Here is a 14,964-nt window from a genome sequence, read left to right on the forward strand (position 1 = left end):
CTCCCCAGTCACAGCTTAAGGCCATCTTCTCTCACCCTATCGCTAGTTACTTGGGAGAAAAGACCAACACCCACCTCACTACAACCTCCTTTCAGGGAGCTGTAGAGAACAATAAGGTCTCCCCTCAGCCTTCTCTTCTCCTGACTAAACAACCCCAGTTCCCTCAGCTGCTTCTCATAAGGCCTGTTCTCCAGATCCTTCACCAGCTTTGTTGCCCTTCTCTGGACACGCTCCAGTACCTCAATGTCCTCCTTGTACTGAGGGACCCAAAACCGAACACAATATTCAAGGTGCAGCCTCGCCTGTGCCCTACTCCTGCTGGCCACGCTATTCCTGATACAAGCCAGGATGCAGTTGGCCTTCTTGGCCACCTGGGCACGCTGCTGTCTCATGTTCAGCTGGCTGTCAACCAGCACCCCCAGGTCCTTTGCCACCAGGCAGCGCTCCAGCCACTCTTCCCCAAGCCTGTAGCGTTGCACGGGGTTGTTGTGGCCCAAGTATAGGATCAGGCACTTGGCCTTGTTAAACCTCATACAATTGACCTCAGCTGTCCTGCCCATCCAGATCCCGCTGCAGAGCCTTCCTACCCTCGAGCAGATCAACAGTCCCACCCAACTTGGTGTCGTCTGCAAAATTCCTGAGGGTGCACTCGATCCCTTCATCCAGATCATTGATAAAGATATTAAACAAGACTGGCCCCAAAACTGAACCCTGGGGAACCCCGCTTGTGACCCGCCGCCAGCTGGATATCGCGCCGTTCACCCCAACTCTCTGGGCTTGGCCATCCAGCCAGTTTTTTACCCATCAAAGAGTACACCCATCCAAGCCATGAGCCGCCAGCTTCTCTTGGAGGATGCTGTGGGAGGCAGTGTCAAAGGCTTTCCTAAAGTCCAGGTAGACAACATCCACAGCCTTTCCCTCATCCACTGGGTGGGTAACCTAGCCATAGAAGGAGATCAGGCTGGTCAGGCAGCACCTGCCTTTCATGAAGCCCTGCTGGCCGGGCCTGATCCCCTGGTTGTCCTGCACAGGCCTGGTGAACACACTCAAAATGAACTACTCCATAACATTCCCCAGCACCAAGGTCAGGCTGACAGGCTTATAGTTCCCTGGATCCTCTGTCTGGACCTTCTTGTAGATGAGCGTCATGTTGGCAAGCTTCCAGTCATCTGGGGCCTCCCCTGTTAACCAGCTCCTCCGCCAGCTCCCTCAGTACTTCTGGGTGGATCCCATCCAGCCCCACAGACTTGTGAGTATCCAGGTGGCACAGCAAGTCATCAACTGATTCCCCCTGAATTATGGGGGGGTTTATCCTGCGATCTGTCCTCATCTGCCAGCTCAGGGGGCTGAATATCCTGGGGATAACTGGTCTGGCAGTGAAAGACTGAGGGAAAGAATGCATTAAGTATCTTAGCCTTTTACTCATCCTGAGCGGCAATCTTTCTCTCTGTGTCCAATAGAAGATGGAGATCCATTTTGGTTCTCTTTTTGTTGTTAATGTATTCGTAAAAGTATTTTTTGTTATCCCTTACAGAAGTGACCAGGTTGAGTCTAGCTGGGCTTTTGCTTGCCTAATTTTCTCTCTGTAAAACCTGATGAGGTATCTGTCCTCCTCTTGCTTTGCCTGCCTCTTCTTCCAAAAGTGTTAGGCTCTCCTTTTTTTCCTGAGTGCCAGCAAAAGCTCCCGGTTCAGCCAGGCTGGTGTTCTTCCCTGCTGGTTGTTCTGGTGGGACATGGGGACAGCCTGCTCCTGCACCTGCAAGACTTCCTTCTTCAAGAAAGCCCAGCCTTCCTGGACTCCTTTGCCCTTCAGGACATCCTCCCAAGGGACTCTCCCAACCAGTGCCCTGAACAGGCCAAACTCTGCCCTCCGGAAGTCCATGGTAATGGTTGTGGTATTTACACTGCTAATTCACAGAATCACAGAATGGTAGGGGTTGGAAGGGACCTCTGGAGATCATCTTGTCCAACCCCACCTGCTTGAGCAGCGACACCCAGAGCAGGGGGCACAGGACCGTGTCCAGGCAGGTTTTGAATGTCTCCGGGGAAGGAGACTCCACAACCTCCCTGGGAAGCCTGTTCCACTGCTCTGGCACCCTCACAGGAAAGAAGTTTTTTCTCATATTGAGGTAGAACTTCCTGTGTTCCCATTTGTGCCCATTGCCCCTTGGCCTGGCATTGGGCACCACTGAAAAGAGCCTAGTCCCATCATCCTGACACCCACCCTTCAGATATTTATAGGTATTGAAGAAATCCCCCCTCAGTCTTCTCTTCTCCAGGCTGAACAAACCCAGGTCTCTCAGCCTGTCCTCATAAGGGAGATGCTGCAGTCCCCTGATCATCTTGGTAGCTCTCCGCTGGACTTGCTTAAGCAGTTCCCTGTCCTTCTTAAACTGGGGGGCCCAAAACTGCACACAGCACTCCAAATGTGGTCTCATTAGGGCTGAGTAGGGGGGGAGGCTAACCTCTCTCGATCTGCTGGTCACATTCCTTTTAATGCGGCCCAGGATACCGTTGGCCTTCTTGGCCACAAGGGCACATTGTTGGCGCATGGTCAGCTTGTCCACCAGCACTCCCAGGTCCTTCTCAGTGGAGCCACTTTTCAGTAGTTCAGCCCCCAGCCTGAACCGGTGCATGGGGTTGTTCCTCCCCAGGTGCACTTGCTTTTGTTGCATTTCATCAGGTTCCCCTCAGCCCAGCTCTCCAGCCTGTCCAGGTCTCACTGGATGGCAGCACAGCCTTCTGGTGTACCAGCCACTCCTCCCAGCTTGGTATCATCAGCAAACTTGCTGAGGTTACACTCTGTCCCTTCACCCAGGTAACTGATGAATACGTTGAACAGGACTGGACCCAGCACAGACCCCTGGGGAGCACCGCTAGTGATAGGCCTCCATCCAGACTCTGCTCCATTGATCATGACCCTAATTGTAGTGGTCAAAGTAAACTGAAGTGATGCTGTTTGAGGGCTGCAGCTATAATTGCCTTCCAAAGACTCAGAAATAAAAGTTCACTTCTTAATGTTCTTCCTTTGTAGTGGTGTTCTAAATGTAGGTTCATAATTTTAAGTGCACTCTACTGTCTCATGTCCTCACTGCTTGCAGAAGGAGATCAGCCCAACTTATTGACCAAACAAACATATGTTCACTCTAGAGCTAATGCATATTTATTCTTTTGTGACATGCATGTGAAGTGATATGCCTAGTCTTCTATTGTCCTTTGCTAATGGAATAGATCTAATAGGAATGAGTGTTACTGGCCCAAGGGCGACTTCTGAACTCTGTAAATCCAAGGAAACATATTAATATTCAGTTCATTCTCTTCTTTAAACTGATGTATATATTTGTGTTTCTGCAGTCCCTAAAGCTCCAGAGATAGATCTAGCAGCATGTCTGGTTGCTGATAACTGCATAACAGTATCGTGGACAATGCCTGAAGAAGACAGCAGAATTGATCATTTTGTACTGGAGTATAGGAAAACCAACTTTGATGGGCTTCCTCGAGTAAAAGATGAACAGCGTTGGGAACTGATAGACTATATTAAAGCTACTGAATATACATTATCAGGTAAAGGTTTTTTATGCTTCAAAACTGAGAGTGTTGATACAACTCTTTATGCTTGGAAGTTCTGCAAAATACCCACTTTCACATAAGCCTGGGGTGCTTTGTACAATAACGGTGTGGCCTTTTATTTTGACTGAGGTTTTGTGAAAAATCATGTGTTACATAAAGGTCATGCTAATATTTAAGCTGTTTTTTGGAGATTGAGATAAATGGACAACAGCTACATGGAATAGAACTTAGTCTTGTAAAAATTATCAGTAATTAATATCAATTCAAGTTTCTAAACATTCACTTTTTAGGTCTGAAATTTGATACAAAATACATGAACCTTAGAGTACAAGCTTGCAACAAAGCTGTGGCAGGGGAATACTCTGATCCCGTGACTCTGGAAACCAAAGGTAAAATTTGAAAGACTCTAACCTTAGGTGTAGTGAAAACCCTGCACTTGCTGTTCTGCCTTCATATATGAACTTGTTATTAAGTCTGCTTCTGCATGAGCACTGCTGAAACGTGTCCTAAGTGAAAAGGAAAACCATTTCTGTAAAGCATTAAGAAGCTTCTTGGCATAAAGCTAGCCTTGTAGCATTCAGACGCTAAAAATAAGGTAGCACTGTAACTTTCTCCATCAGAGCTTGACAGTGGTTGTTTTGAACTGTGAATTGACAGTATTATGTGCTGCTACGTCATGCCAACATATAGCAAGGGAAAATGAATGTTGTGGCTGAGCATTGGTATAGGGCTCTTAGGGTTGGTGGAGTTGGCTGGTCATTGGTACTTGGCATGTGACAGGTAATAGCTTTCTCTAAGTAGGAAGAGCTGAAAAGGGTTTTTTTGACTTTGTAGCTGTAAATTCCGATCACTATCAGTATTCAAAAAATAGGCAGCTCTAAACTGCTGAAGTGATTAAGTCATTGTGTTAGAAATCAGTTGGTCTGAGGATGGTGGCTTCCTAACATCGTTTTGTAAATAAACTAGAAGAAAAATTTCATGGAAGTCATGTTTTGTGATCAGATCAAAGAACACAAAACTTAACTGTTATAATGGAGATTATAATCCTGAGACTTTAATTGTAGCCAAATCTGTAGTGTAAAGGGCAAAATGACTGATGTGAACTGGGTAATTAAAATATAAATTCTGTAACTTGTGAATGTTACTTCGAAAAACAAATCTATATGCAGTTTGAATGAGCTGATGAACATTCTGGTAACTTTATAAAACAATTTTAATACTCTTAAGCAACAGTCATTATCAGATATATAATATCCATTTAATACCCACTTATATTCTTTACTCCAACACCAGAAAAATAATTCTGATTTTGAGTATTTGGACGGTTACCATGCTTCCCATATTATTTTCATTATTTCTGTGTGAACATTTAGTTCACTTTCTTTAATAATCAGACTGTAGAAACTCGGTATCCTCATCCATGTACTTAACTTATTGGTTTTTAGGCTTGTGTACTGTTGAGCTCTAAACTCTTAAAATCTCAAGTATACTTTCTTTCAGAGTCACACAATAATATCTGATGGTACTGGGACACTTACAGAATAGTCTGTAAATAAACATCTTTAGGGAACTTGGCCTGTTGTATTAGTTTTGTTCTCTTGGATGAAGGACTTGGCTGCAACAAATACCTAGTCTCTTCTAGGTGACATGCATCCTCTACTGTTCTTGTATCTGCAGTTGGAGTCACAGTTCAACTCGGCCTGTATGTGCTACCCTGTCAATTTAGTATTCTCCAAGTCTGCAATCCTTATTTATCATAAATGTCTTGTTGGAGAATCAGTGCTGCAGAGCGCTGAAAACAAGCATGCCTTTTGAAATCATTCATGATTTTAAGAATGTAGGGAGTAGGCTGTAGCAGAAAGCACGAGGTGCATTTAATTGTGGATACTACAGTGTTATAAAGATGAAAAAAACTTACTTTGTAACCTGTGCACTGAAGGTAGATAGTTGGGCTTTACTTAAAGGGCTCCTTAACTTGATTACAAGCATCAGACTGAAAAGCTGATGTTTCAGTTAAGCGGAATAGTGCTCTGCTGCAGCTTACTTACTCTTACTACTGCTTCTATAATTTTCTTTGAATAGCCACTGTTGGGAGAGAGCATTGCACCATTTCACTGTTTTGCATTTTGTCTTGACCAGCGTTTGTGTTCAGTTTGGACAGTACTTCATCTCATCTGAACTTGAAAGTTGAAGATACCTATGTTGAATGGGATCCTACTGGAGGCAAAGGCCAAGAAAAAACAAAAGGGAAGGAAAATAAAAGCAGGTAGGAACACTGTTTCATAAATGTTTCTGTTGCCTGGGTTGTCTCATCTGGCAAATAAGCTAAGAGGGCAGGGGGAATTAAAGCACTGGAGGACAGTGGGACACTGAAGGAATTTTCCTTCAGAAATCTTTCTCTGGAAGAAATTTTCATGTTTTAATTTCCCTTCCCCTGTCACACAGATGCAGAGGTATTAGATGGAATCTATTCAAAATGTGTCTTAATCAATGAACAGGATTTAATTATTTTTAAAGTCCATTTATTAGGGTGGCATTCAAGGCACTGAAATAACTTGTAGATGTGGTGGGTTGACCTTGGGTAGCCACCAGGTGCCTGCCAAGCTGCTCTGTCACTTCCCCTCCTCAGCTGGACAGTGGGAGAGAAAATATCACAAAAGGTTCATGTGTTGAGATAAGGGCAGGGAGATCACTCCGCAATTACTGTCACAGGCAAAACAGACTTGACTTGGGGAAATAAAATTTATTGCCAATCAAAAGTCAGAGTAGGATAATGAGAAATAAGAACAAATCTTAAAATACTTCGCCCCTCCCTTCCTTCAGGCTCCACTTCACTCCTGACTTCTTTACGTCCTCCCCCAGAGCAGCGCAGGGGGGTGGGAAGTGGGGGTTGTGGTGTATTCACTGTGTGTGGCCTCCTCACACTCTTCCCCTGCTGCAGTGTGGAGTCCCACCCAAGGAAGACAGTCTTTCACAAACTGCTCCAGCATGGGCTCCCTCCATGGGGTGCAGTCCTTCAGGAACAGACTGCTCCAGTGCGAGTCCCACATGGGCCCACAGGTCCTGCCAGCAGCCTGCTCCAGCATGGGCTTTCCATTGGCCGCAGCTTCTTTCAGGGCACATCCACCTGCTCTGGTGTGCAGTCCTCCATGGGCTGCAGGGTGGCTATATTCTCAGTCCTCTCTCCCAGCTGCTCTCGTGCGGCCGTTATCACCTGGTCTTAAATATGTTATCACAGAAGCACTGCCACCATCACTGATGAGTTCAGCCTTGGCCATCAGCCTTGGCAGGTCTGTCTTGGAACCAGCTGGCACTGTCTCTGTCTGACATGGGGCAGCTTCTGGCATCTTCTCATAGAAGCCACTCCTGCAGCTCCCCACCACTACCAAAAACTTGCCACGTAAACCAAATACAGTAGATAAAGTAAATGTCAGCAACTGATGTAGTTCTGTTGCAGGTCAGTACAGGTGAATAGACAGCTTTTCTACTATATAAAATAAGAAAGAGCTGGCTGCTTTGTCTTTTCAAAAAAAGCGAAGGTTAAATAAATTGGTATTATCAGTGTTTGAATTTGTTACCTCATAACCCTCACTGGTAAGGAAAAAGGTACCCCAAAAAAAAAACCAGATAGTAAAAGACAATGGATAGTGGAACATAACTCTTGTAAAAGTGGCAGCCCTAAACATATTTACCAACTATTGTCATCTAGGAAAAGCCCTTAAGTAACTTCAACAGAATTCTTGGTCAACCGTGGAGTGTTAGGCTTTTAGATGTGGTTTATTCACAATCATTGAATAAATACAGTTGGAAAAACATCACTGGATCAGTCTACTCTGGCTGAGCCTTGAATATATCCAAGAATGAAGAATATGTTAGCTCGCTGGGCCTCTATTCCAGGCCACCTTCAGTGGAGGGGAGGGATATCATGATCTGACTGGAATTTCCTGTGGTGCAGTGAGTGCCTCTCACCTGTCAGTGTGCACCCCTCTGAGAAGAGCCTGGCTCCGTCTTCTGTGTACCTTCCTGTTACATTGTTAAAGACAGCAATTAGCTCTTGTCTTCCTGAGGCTGAGCAAACCCAATTGATTTCCTGTGCTCCGGTCTGTTAATTGTGCTGTTGGCCCTCCACTGGACTTGCTCTAGTATGTTAGTGTGTAGTCCTGTGGAGCCCAGACCTGGACACAGGACTTTCAAGCTCAGTCTGGCAAGTACCAAATTGAGAGGAGCAGTCGTTTGCCTTGGCCTCCTGGTTGCTGTCTTGCTGCTACAGCCCAGGATGTGGTTGGCCACCTCTGCCACAAGGGCACAGTGCAGTGTTTTGTCAACAGTTGTTGTCCACCTTTTGTCAGCTCCTGTTGCCGACCACAACTCCCAGCTGCTCTTCCCTTGGTTGTCCCCCAGCCTGTCCTATTGTGTGGCGTTCTTCCATCTGGAGAACACTATCCATAGCTGTGAGCCAGGTGTTCAACTGGTTCTGTACGCGGTCTGTGGCCCACTACCCAGACTGTATCTTGCCTCTTGAGGTTTGGGGATACTGTGTAGGAATGGGTCAAAAGCCTTGCTAAAGTCAAGGTGTGAACAGTGTCTATTGCTCTTGCCTTGACCACACTGCTGGCTGCTTTTTCCTCAAAGACAATTGTCTTTCAGCGTGTGCTTTCTGGTATAAAGAGCACTGCTTGAGATAATTTATGAACAAATACCTTCCCTATAGGCATATACTGCCAGAAGCTTGGTAGAATAAGTTTTAGTGGCACCTTAAAAATGGGGATAACATCCTGTGGTAATAGAAGTTGCTTAATGACTACTTATTTCTGTTGACAGTGGCCACAATCCTCTGCTGAAGAGCAATAGAAGGTGATAATATACCTCTTATTCCTAGGATCGAGCACCTAGTTACTTTGGGAGTCTATGCTACTTTCCTTTGCTTGATGTAGTGAGAAATAAATCTAATAGCCTTTACCAGTAACAGTAAACATACGCTTTTAAAAATTATTTTGAAGTTTAATTTGGATTCACAGAGATTATATATATGTTTTGTAGTGACTGGAAAACAGTCTTCCTGGAGGGACATCTCAGTGTGTAGGAGACCTGATTTGCAATGGTTTGAAGGGCATTACGTATTCTGGTGTTGATACAAAGATTCTTGGTACTTAAAGATATATTGATGCTTACCTAACCTTCTGGCACATGATGGCACACTATATTTTTTACAAATGCAGTAGAGTTCCTTTCTGAGAATTTTTAAATAATTTTTTTAGTTATTATTTTGGAATCTGAAAACCTTTTGCCTCTGAACTTGTGCTATAGCTATTACTAGGCATCAGAGGAAAAGTGTGTTTTTACACTTTCAAAGAGGTTGAATTTTAGCATGGTGGCATGTGTAAAAAGCTTCATGGCAATTCTAATTGCAGAACCAACTGTTCAAATGAGAGTCTCTTTTTGGATACATCAAGGCAGCTAAAATACTGTCCTATTTATGTGGTTTAGTGCAAAATTTTTTCATTATTTTTCTAATAAAACTCCTGTTTGAGAAATTACTTCTGTTTTTGCTCTCTTGCACTTTTTCACTAGTTTAGAAGTTGTGGGACCAAAACAAATGCCCAGGTTCCTAATTTCTTGTAGGTGTTACTCCTCTGTATTCATCCATCAGGTGGATATATTTTTGGCTTGAGATCAGCAATTAAGTTTGTGTAGGCAAAATGAACTCTTGAAACCGTGCAGTGTTGATAGTTCTACTACACAAAGCATATTGATTTCTGCTAAACTAAGTTTTAAAGCTGCCTTGGAGATATCGCCACTTGCTCAAGAGGCTCTGGGAGTCTGATACCTTGGTCTCTCTTTGTAGCTGTTGGTAAAGAACTTCCCTGGTTCTGGCCTTTGCTGTGGTAGAAGGGCATGGTCACCTGTTCAACTTGGCATCTCAGGCTGACCTTTTCTAGCAGGAGATTCAGATAAGCTTTGATCCTGGCAGGAGGCTTGTGTTCCCTGTTAATAGTATCCATGCAATGTTGTCTGCATTAGAGGGAAAATTTGTAGCTAGCTCCATAACTGGTGGAAAAAAGTTGCAGTATAATTGTTTTAAACATCAAATGTGCAGCTTTCAATGGTTGGAAAGACACAATGGCAATAAAATGCTTAATGACCTGTAATATATTTATTACACTAGAAAAAAGTCTCTGGGTAACTTCTGATATCCCTCCTTGAGCTTTCTTCTCCAAAAGGGGCTATATCTTGGAATACGTTTTATTTGCTGGAACGGATGAGAAGACTGAGACCAACTGCAGTGCTATTAGGCAACAATCCTAACCATGAGATGAGACTATCTGGTCACTGAATAGTGGAAGAAATGATAGTTTCTGTAGTTTCTAGTTACTATACTAGATAATAGAAACTGTGCTGTATTGGAAAATGGGCACCAAGCTGACTTTCTGTTATAAAATTTCCTGCTTTTCCCTATTGGAATGGAGACCTAAGCACTGGGACAGGGGGGCAAAAACCAACCAAAAAACCCAAACTCAAAACCAACTGTTTTTCCAAACTTTTATGCCAAATATTCAGTGTTGTTTTCTGAGCTGTTAAAGGCTGTTAGAATTTGAGCGGACAGAGCATATGCAGTGGCCATTTACAGAAGATTTAAACAAAATAATTATATTGAGGACCCTTTAATGCCTTCCTAACTTTGAGAAAATACTAGCAAAACATCTGCATTTTTCTTATGGCAATTCTCTAACTGGCCACACTGCTTTCTGCATAACTCATTTATACTGAATCTAATAGAAAAATTTCAGCAGCTTTTGTTGGAAGTGTGAGTGAATGGTCTCTGATGCACTTGAAGCAGTATGGAATCTGCAAAGAGTGATGGTCCCCCCTGAAATTATGCTTTAATTCTTCGCTTTGCTTTTTTCCCCCCATGCTATCACTTGTTCCCTTTTTGTTTGGTAAGTAAACTACAGCCTCTTGCATGTTAACAAAACTGAAGAGCATTTGATGTGGTGCACATGTACAATATACGCTTACCCCTTCATGGAACTCTTGCAAGCAATTTAGAAGCTTAGTTGTCTTCTGATCAGTACTGGCAAATCTATATGCTGAATGGTGATGCTAAAGCAGACAGCCTTTTCATCAGTGATTTCTTGTAGACTTCTGTAACTGGAATTAGACAAACTTAGTCAGGAAGATGAACCAGAGGTTCTAGCATACTTATGTATGACAGCTTGTACCACTCAGCTTTTGTTTCCCATGTGACTTTATTTAATGAAGGTACCAGACAAAAGGGCCGTTTTCCAACCCCTTACGAAATGTTACTTGGGAACAATTCCAGAAAACTTGAAATCGGTGTTGAACAAATCAGAAAAGAAAAAAGCTAAACTTCACTGTATTAGTGGATGTCTGAGAAGCAATTAGCTTTACCAAATTGTAGCTGAAGTAAAAGCTGGGGAGAGAACTTTCTTTTGTGCATGGTAACCCTTCTAAGGCTAATGTATGATAGACTACGGAAGATGAGGATTTGAAAATAGCTTCTCATATGTATTTCAGAGACCTATTTTGTACTTCAAATTTTTTTTGTCAATGGAATTAAGCTGCAAACTGCATAGCTATTTCTGAGGAGTTAAAATTCTTTGCTACTGATTGCCTTTAAAATAATAAGCAGATATGATTCTCTGGCTACTGAGGTTTAGTATTCACTGTAATTTGCAAATAGCCTTCATTTTGTTTAATGGTTAAATTGCTAGGAATTATATTTGATGACATAACCAAGGTAAAATAAAACATTTTAAAACCTCATTAAGTTAAAATTCTTCTTTTATGCAACTGATTGCTCATTAGAATATCTTTCTGAGCAAAGCATGTCTTGTATTTTGCTGTTGCTTCCTGAGAATGCTATTGAAAAGTATGATTAGGAAATCTAATCCTTTCTTGATTGACATTAGAGTCTTAAATTACTTTTGTGGAGTTGCTATGTGCTTCTCAGCACAATGTGTTGTGACACAATTTTCTTTTCTGTAGTCTTTGAGTTAATATAATCAAATAAATTCCCCACCCTTCAATATACTTTTGGTGTTTTAATTTTTTGGGGAGGCGTGTGGGGGGAGAGTTGCAATGCATTAAAGTTTGGAAGCCTCACTTCATCTTTTTTTAATATACATTGTGTTCAGAATTGACACTCTTGGGTTTTCTATCATCTTCATTGTGTGTATTTTGAAATAAAATTATCACAATTTTATTACTTTCTTCTTTCGGTTATACTTTTTAATTACTTATAGAAGCCATACATGTGCTGAGAAACCTACTTTTAACACAATTGATGTTATTTTCCCATTCACTGGTGTTTAAATTCCAGTGAAAATTAGGCATCTTGGCCTTCAATATCAGCCCTCTACACATACTTATCTGGTTGTTATAGCTGATCTACAAGACTTATTAGGAATCTTATGCAGAAAACAGAAACATGAATTTTCTAAGGTTCTGTGTAGTACAGGCAAAATCTGTTTTATACAGGAGTTCATTCAAACCATGTGCCACACATCTGCTTTTTTCCCTGCTGTTTCCTTTCTCAGCTGCTTCTGAACTAGTTTTTTTACAATGTCTTCTATTTTTTTCTGGCTCGCATCTCTTCTCTCTCAGTTCTTGTGCATGCATGCTGTTAGAGGTGTTAAGTGGCTGAACTAATGTGCCATTTTAGTAGCTTACGTATGTTTATTGCACCCTAATTGACTCGGGAAAACTTGAGCGTGCATTTCCATAACTGCGTCCAAATATTGAACAGTCCATTTCTTCTTAGAAGTGGTGCACCGTCTCCAAAGAGGACATCTATTAGCACAAGATCCTCGGCAAGGGGCAGCAGAGATCGTTTTACCGGTGAATCATACACAGTGTTGGGTAAGGTGAACCTCTTACTTCTGTTAGAGGTGTAATGCTGTGGAGGGCATATTAGGTAAGAATTTGGGGGAAAACTTGTGGTTGTTCAAGGCTGTGTACTTGATGCTGTCCTGCACAGAGGTAGTTTTGCCTATCTAACACCAGATTTTTGTGCTACAGCAAGTGTCTTGAAGTCTGTTGAAGCTCTTTATTACAAAGCTCTTAGTGACTGACGTTCACTACGACTAAATGTGAATTGATGCTAAATGTATCTTGCTCAATGAGTATAAGTAAAAACTGTTTCATTATTCTGTTTTATATTTATACTCAATTTTCTTGTACATTAGGTTTCTTTGTTCCTTATAGTTCTAATTTTTGTGTTTCTAAGACTTCACCTTAAAATAAAACAGAAGACATCACTGGTGCCTATAAGGAAGCAAACATTGTAAGGTACACTTAATTATAGCAACTAAATGTATATTTCTTTTTGGTAGGAGACACTGCTGTTGAAAGTGGACAGCACTACTGGGAGGTGAGAGCCCAGAAGGACTGCAAATCCTACAGCGTGGGAGTAACATACAGAAACCTGGGGAAATTTGACCAGCTGGGAAAGACAAATTCAAGCTGGTGCATCCATATCAACAACTGGCTGCAAACCACTTTTTCAGCAAAACATAATAATAAAACCAAGACTTTAGATATGCCTGTTCCTGACAGAATAGGGGTATACTGCGACTTTGATGGAGGTAAGTTACCATCTTATGAGATACAGCTAAAAACTTATCCGTGTCAAGATGAAGCAGTACAAGGCTAAAGTAGTACATTACTTCCAGACTGATACAGTCTGCCATGAAAATAAGGCCCAGAGCTGTTTGTGTATTAGTGCTTGTAGTGTCAGATGACCTGGGTTCATCTGTATAACAGAGCTGCTAACTGAGAATTTCTCAGTTGTCTGGACTGTATTTAGTATGTTCTGGAAACCTTTCCCTGGAAAAGAATCAGTTTTACAAAATGTTACACAGCAATAGCATTTAAACATGTATTTCAACTTCTTTTCTGCCTCTTTCAGGTCAGCTTGCATTTTATAATGCAAACTCAAAGGAACTGTTACACACCTTCAGAACAAAGTTTGCCCAACCATTATTACCAGGCTTCACGGTCAGTATCTATAATATTTTGTGCAGTTTCTAGCACTGAATTCAGTTTACTGAAGAATTAGTTGTTTTTTAAAGGAGGAACTTTAAAGGGAGCACTGTTTCCATCTGACTAATAATTTTTAAAAATGTTTAACTGTGTTCTTTTTTATTTCATGTGGCATTTAAAATAGCACTCCAATAGGAGAATTCTGCACCTGGATGTCTCTGCTATGTAAATTAAGGTCATTAAACTTTCGTAGGGTAAATTAATAGCACATTTTGGGAGCTGATGAGCCTGCTACAATGATTGACCCAAACTGATGCAGATAGGAGCCCAAGATGCTGCGAGCTGACAGAGCAGGTGTCATGAGACATAACAAGACCAAGTGCTTCCCTGTGAGATACGAGACTCTAGCTTTCAATTCTTTAAAAGCTTAGTGGGATTTCCTTGCCAGTCATTTTGCTGGCCTGCATAACTTTTTTTGTGGCTCTAAGCTAATCAGTGAAAACTTGCTGCAATTCTAAAGACTCAAACCTTGCAAAAAATGGACAAGAAAAGGATTAGTTATTGCGTATTAGTTTTCCTTTAATGTCTTAAGTAATTTGTTTAAGTAACTGAATATGGAGGCTTCAGCTGTGTTATAAGGTGCCATCAAGTGCATCATACTTTGGGAGCAGGCTATAGGTCTGGAAAAACTTAGGAATCTAGAGGAGGCTAGCATGCTAGTTCATAGTAACAACTCAGCTGCCTAGGCACTGATCTCTAGCTTTTTGTAATTCAGCCCATACAAAACACAGCATGGTAATTTTAAAGTGTGATTAGGCCAATTAATAAAGTTGTTCTTTTGGGCATGGAGGAGGAATAGAAAAGTAGTAACATACCCAGGCAGCCGTACATCTAGCATTTCCAAACAACAGATTTTTCACTTGCATCAGACAGAATTTCTTTCACGATTTCTGGTGTTCACTAGGCGTTCTGACAATAGGAGTCCAGATTTTTAACAACTATTTGTTTGGAGGTGACTAAGGAAGTTGCCTTACTGATTCTTTTCAACATATGGGTAACGGGACAGCTTCAGAACTGTTGGGGTACATGTGTTAGTCATCCCTCTAGCATTGCTAAGGCTGACTCAATAAGTCAGTTCCTAAGGTATCCAAGGAAACATTTGCTTACCACGCTTCAGCCTAGTCTCATACAGCCCCTGGTATTTAGTGACATCAATCTTACAGGCACTGCTTGGGTTGGCCTGAACAGTTAAAACAAAAATGACAAGCTGCTTAATTGCAGCTCTCAAATTTATTCATAAACATGGCAATACAGTCTTTCATGTAACTCAGTTGTAAAATAGATTCTGTGTGATTAGAATGTTTTACAGAGTGATGTGACTAGAGAGCAAGA

At 41.9% G+C, this 14,964-nt stretch overlaps 1 protein-coding gene across 3 annotated transcripts in view; it reads left to right on the plus strand.

The window, feature by feature from the left end:
* Positions 1-14,964, plus strand: part of FSD1L (fibronectin type III and SPRY domain containing 1 like) — a 37,448-nt gene that overhangs the window by 21,469 nt on the left and 1,015 nt on the right. Inside the window, exons 7-13 of one of the 3 annotated variants that reach the window (XM_075078383.1) lie at positions 3,355-3,564; positions 3,861-3,959; positions 5,710-5,836; positions 8,392-8,424; positions 12,353-12,450; positions 12,924-13,175; positions 13,499-13,587. In XM_075078383.1, the coding sequence (XP_074934484.1) occupies positions 3,355-3,564; positions 3,861-3,959; positions 5,710-5,836; positions 8,392-8,424; positions 12,353-12,450; positions 12,924-13,175; positions 13,499-13,587 (908 nt within the window). The remainder of the gene's footprint in view (positions 1-3,354; positions 3,565-3,860; positions 3,960-5,709; positions 5,837-8,391; positions 8,425-12,352; positions 12,451-12,923; positions 13,176-13,498; positions 13,588-14,964) is intronic. The other 2 variants (XM_075078384.1, XM_075078385.1) reach the window with 2 other exon arrangements.

The sequence above is a fragment of the Phalacrocorax aristotelis genome, chromosome Z, assembly GCF_949628215.1.
Source record: "Phalacrocorax aristotelis chromosome Z, bGulAri2.1, whole genome shotgun sequence".
NCBI lineage: Eukaryota > Metazoa > Chordata > Aves > Suliformes > Phalacrocoracidae > Phalacrocorax > Phalacrocorax aristotelis.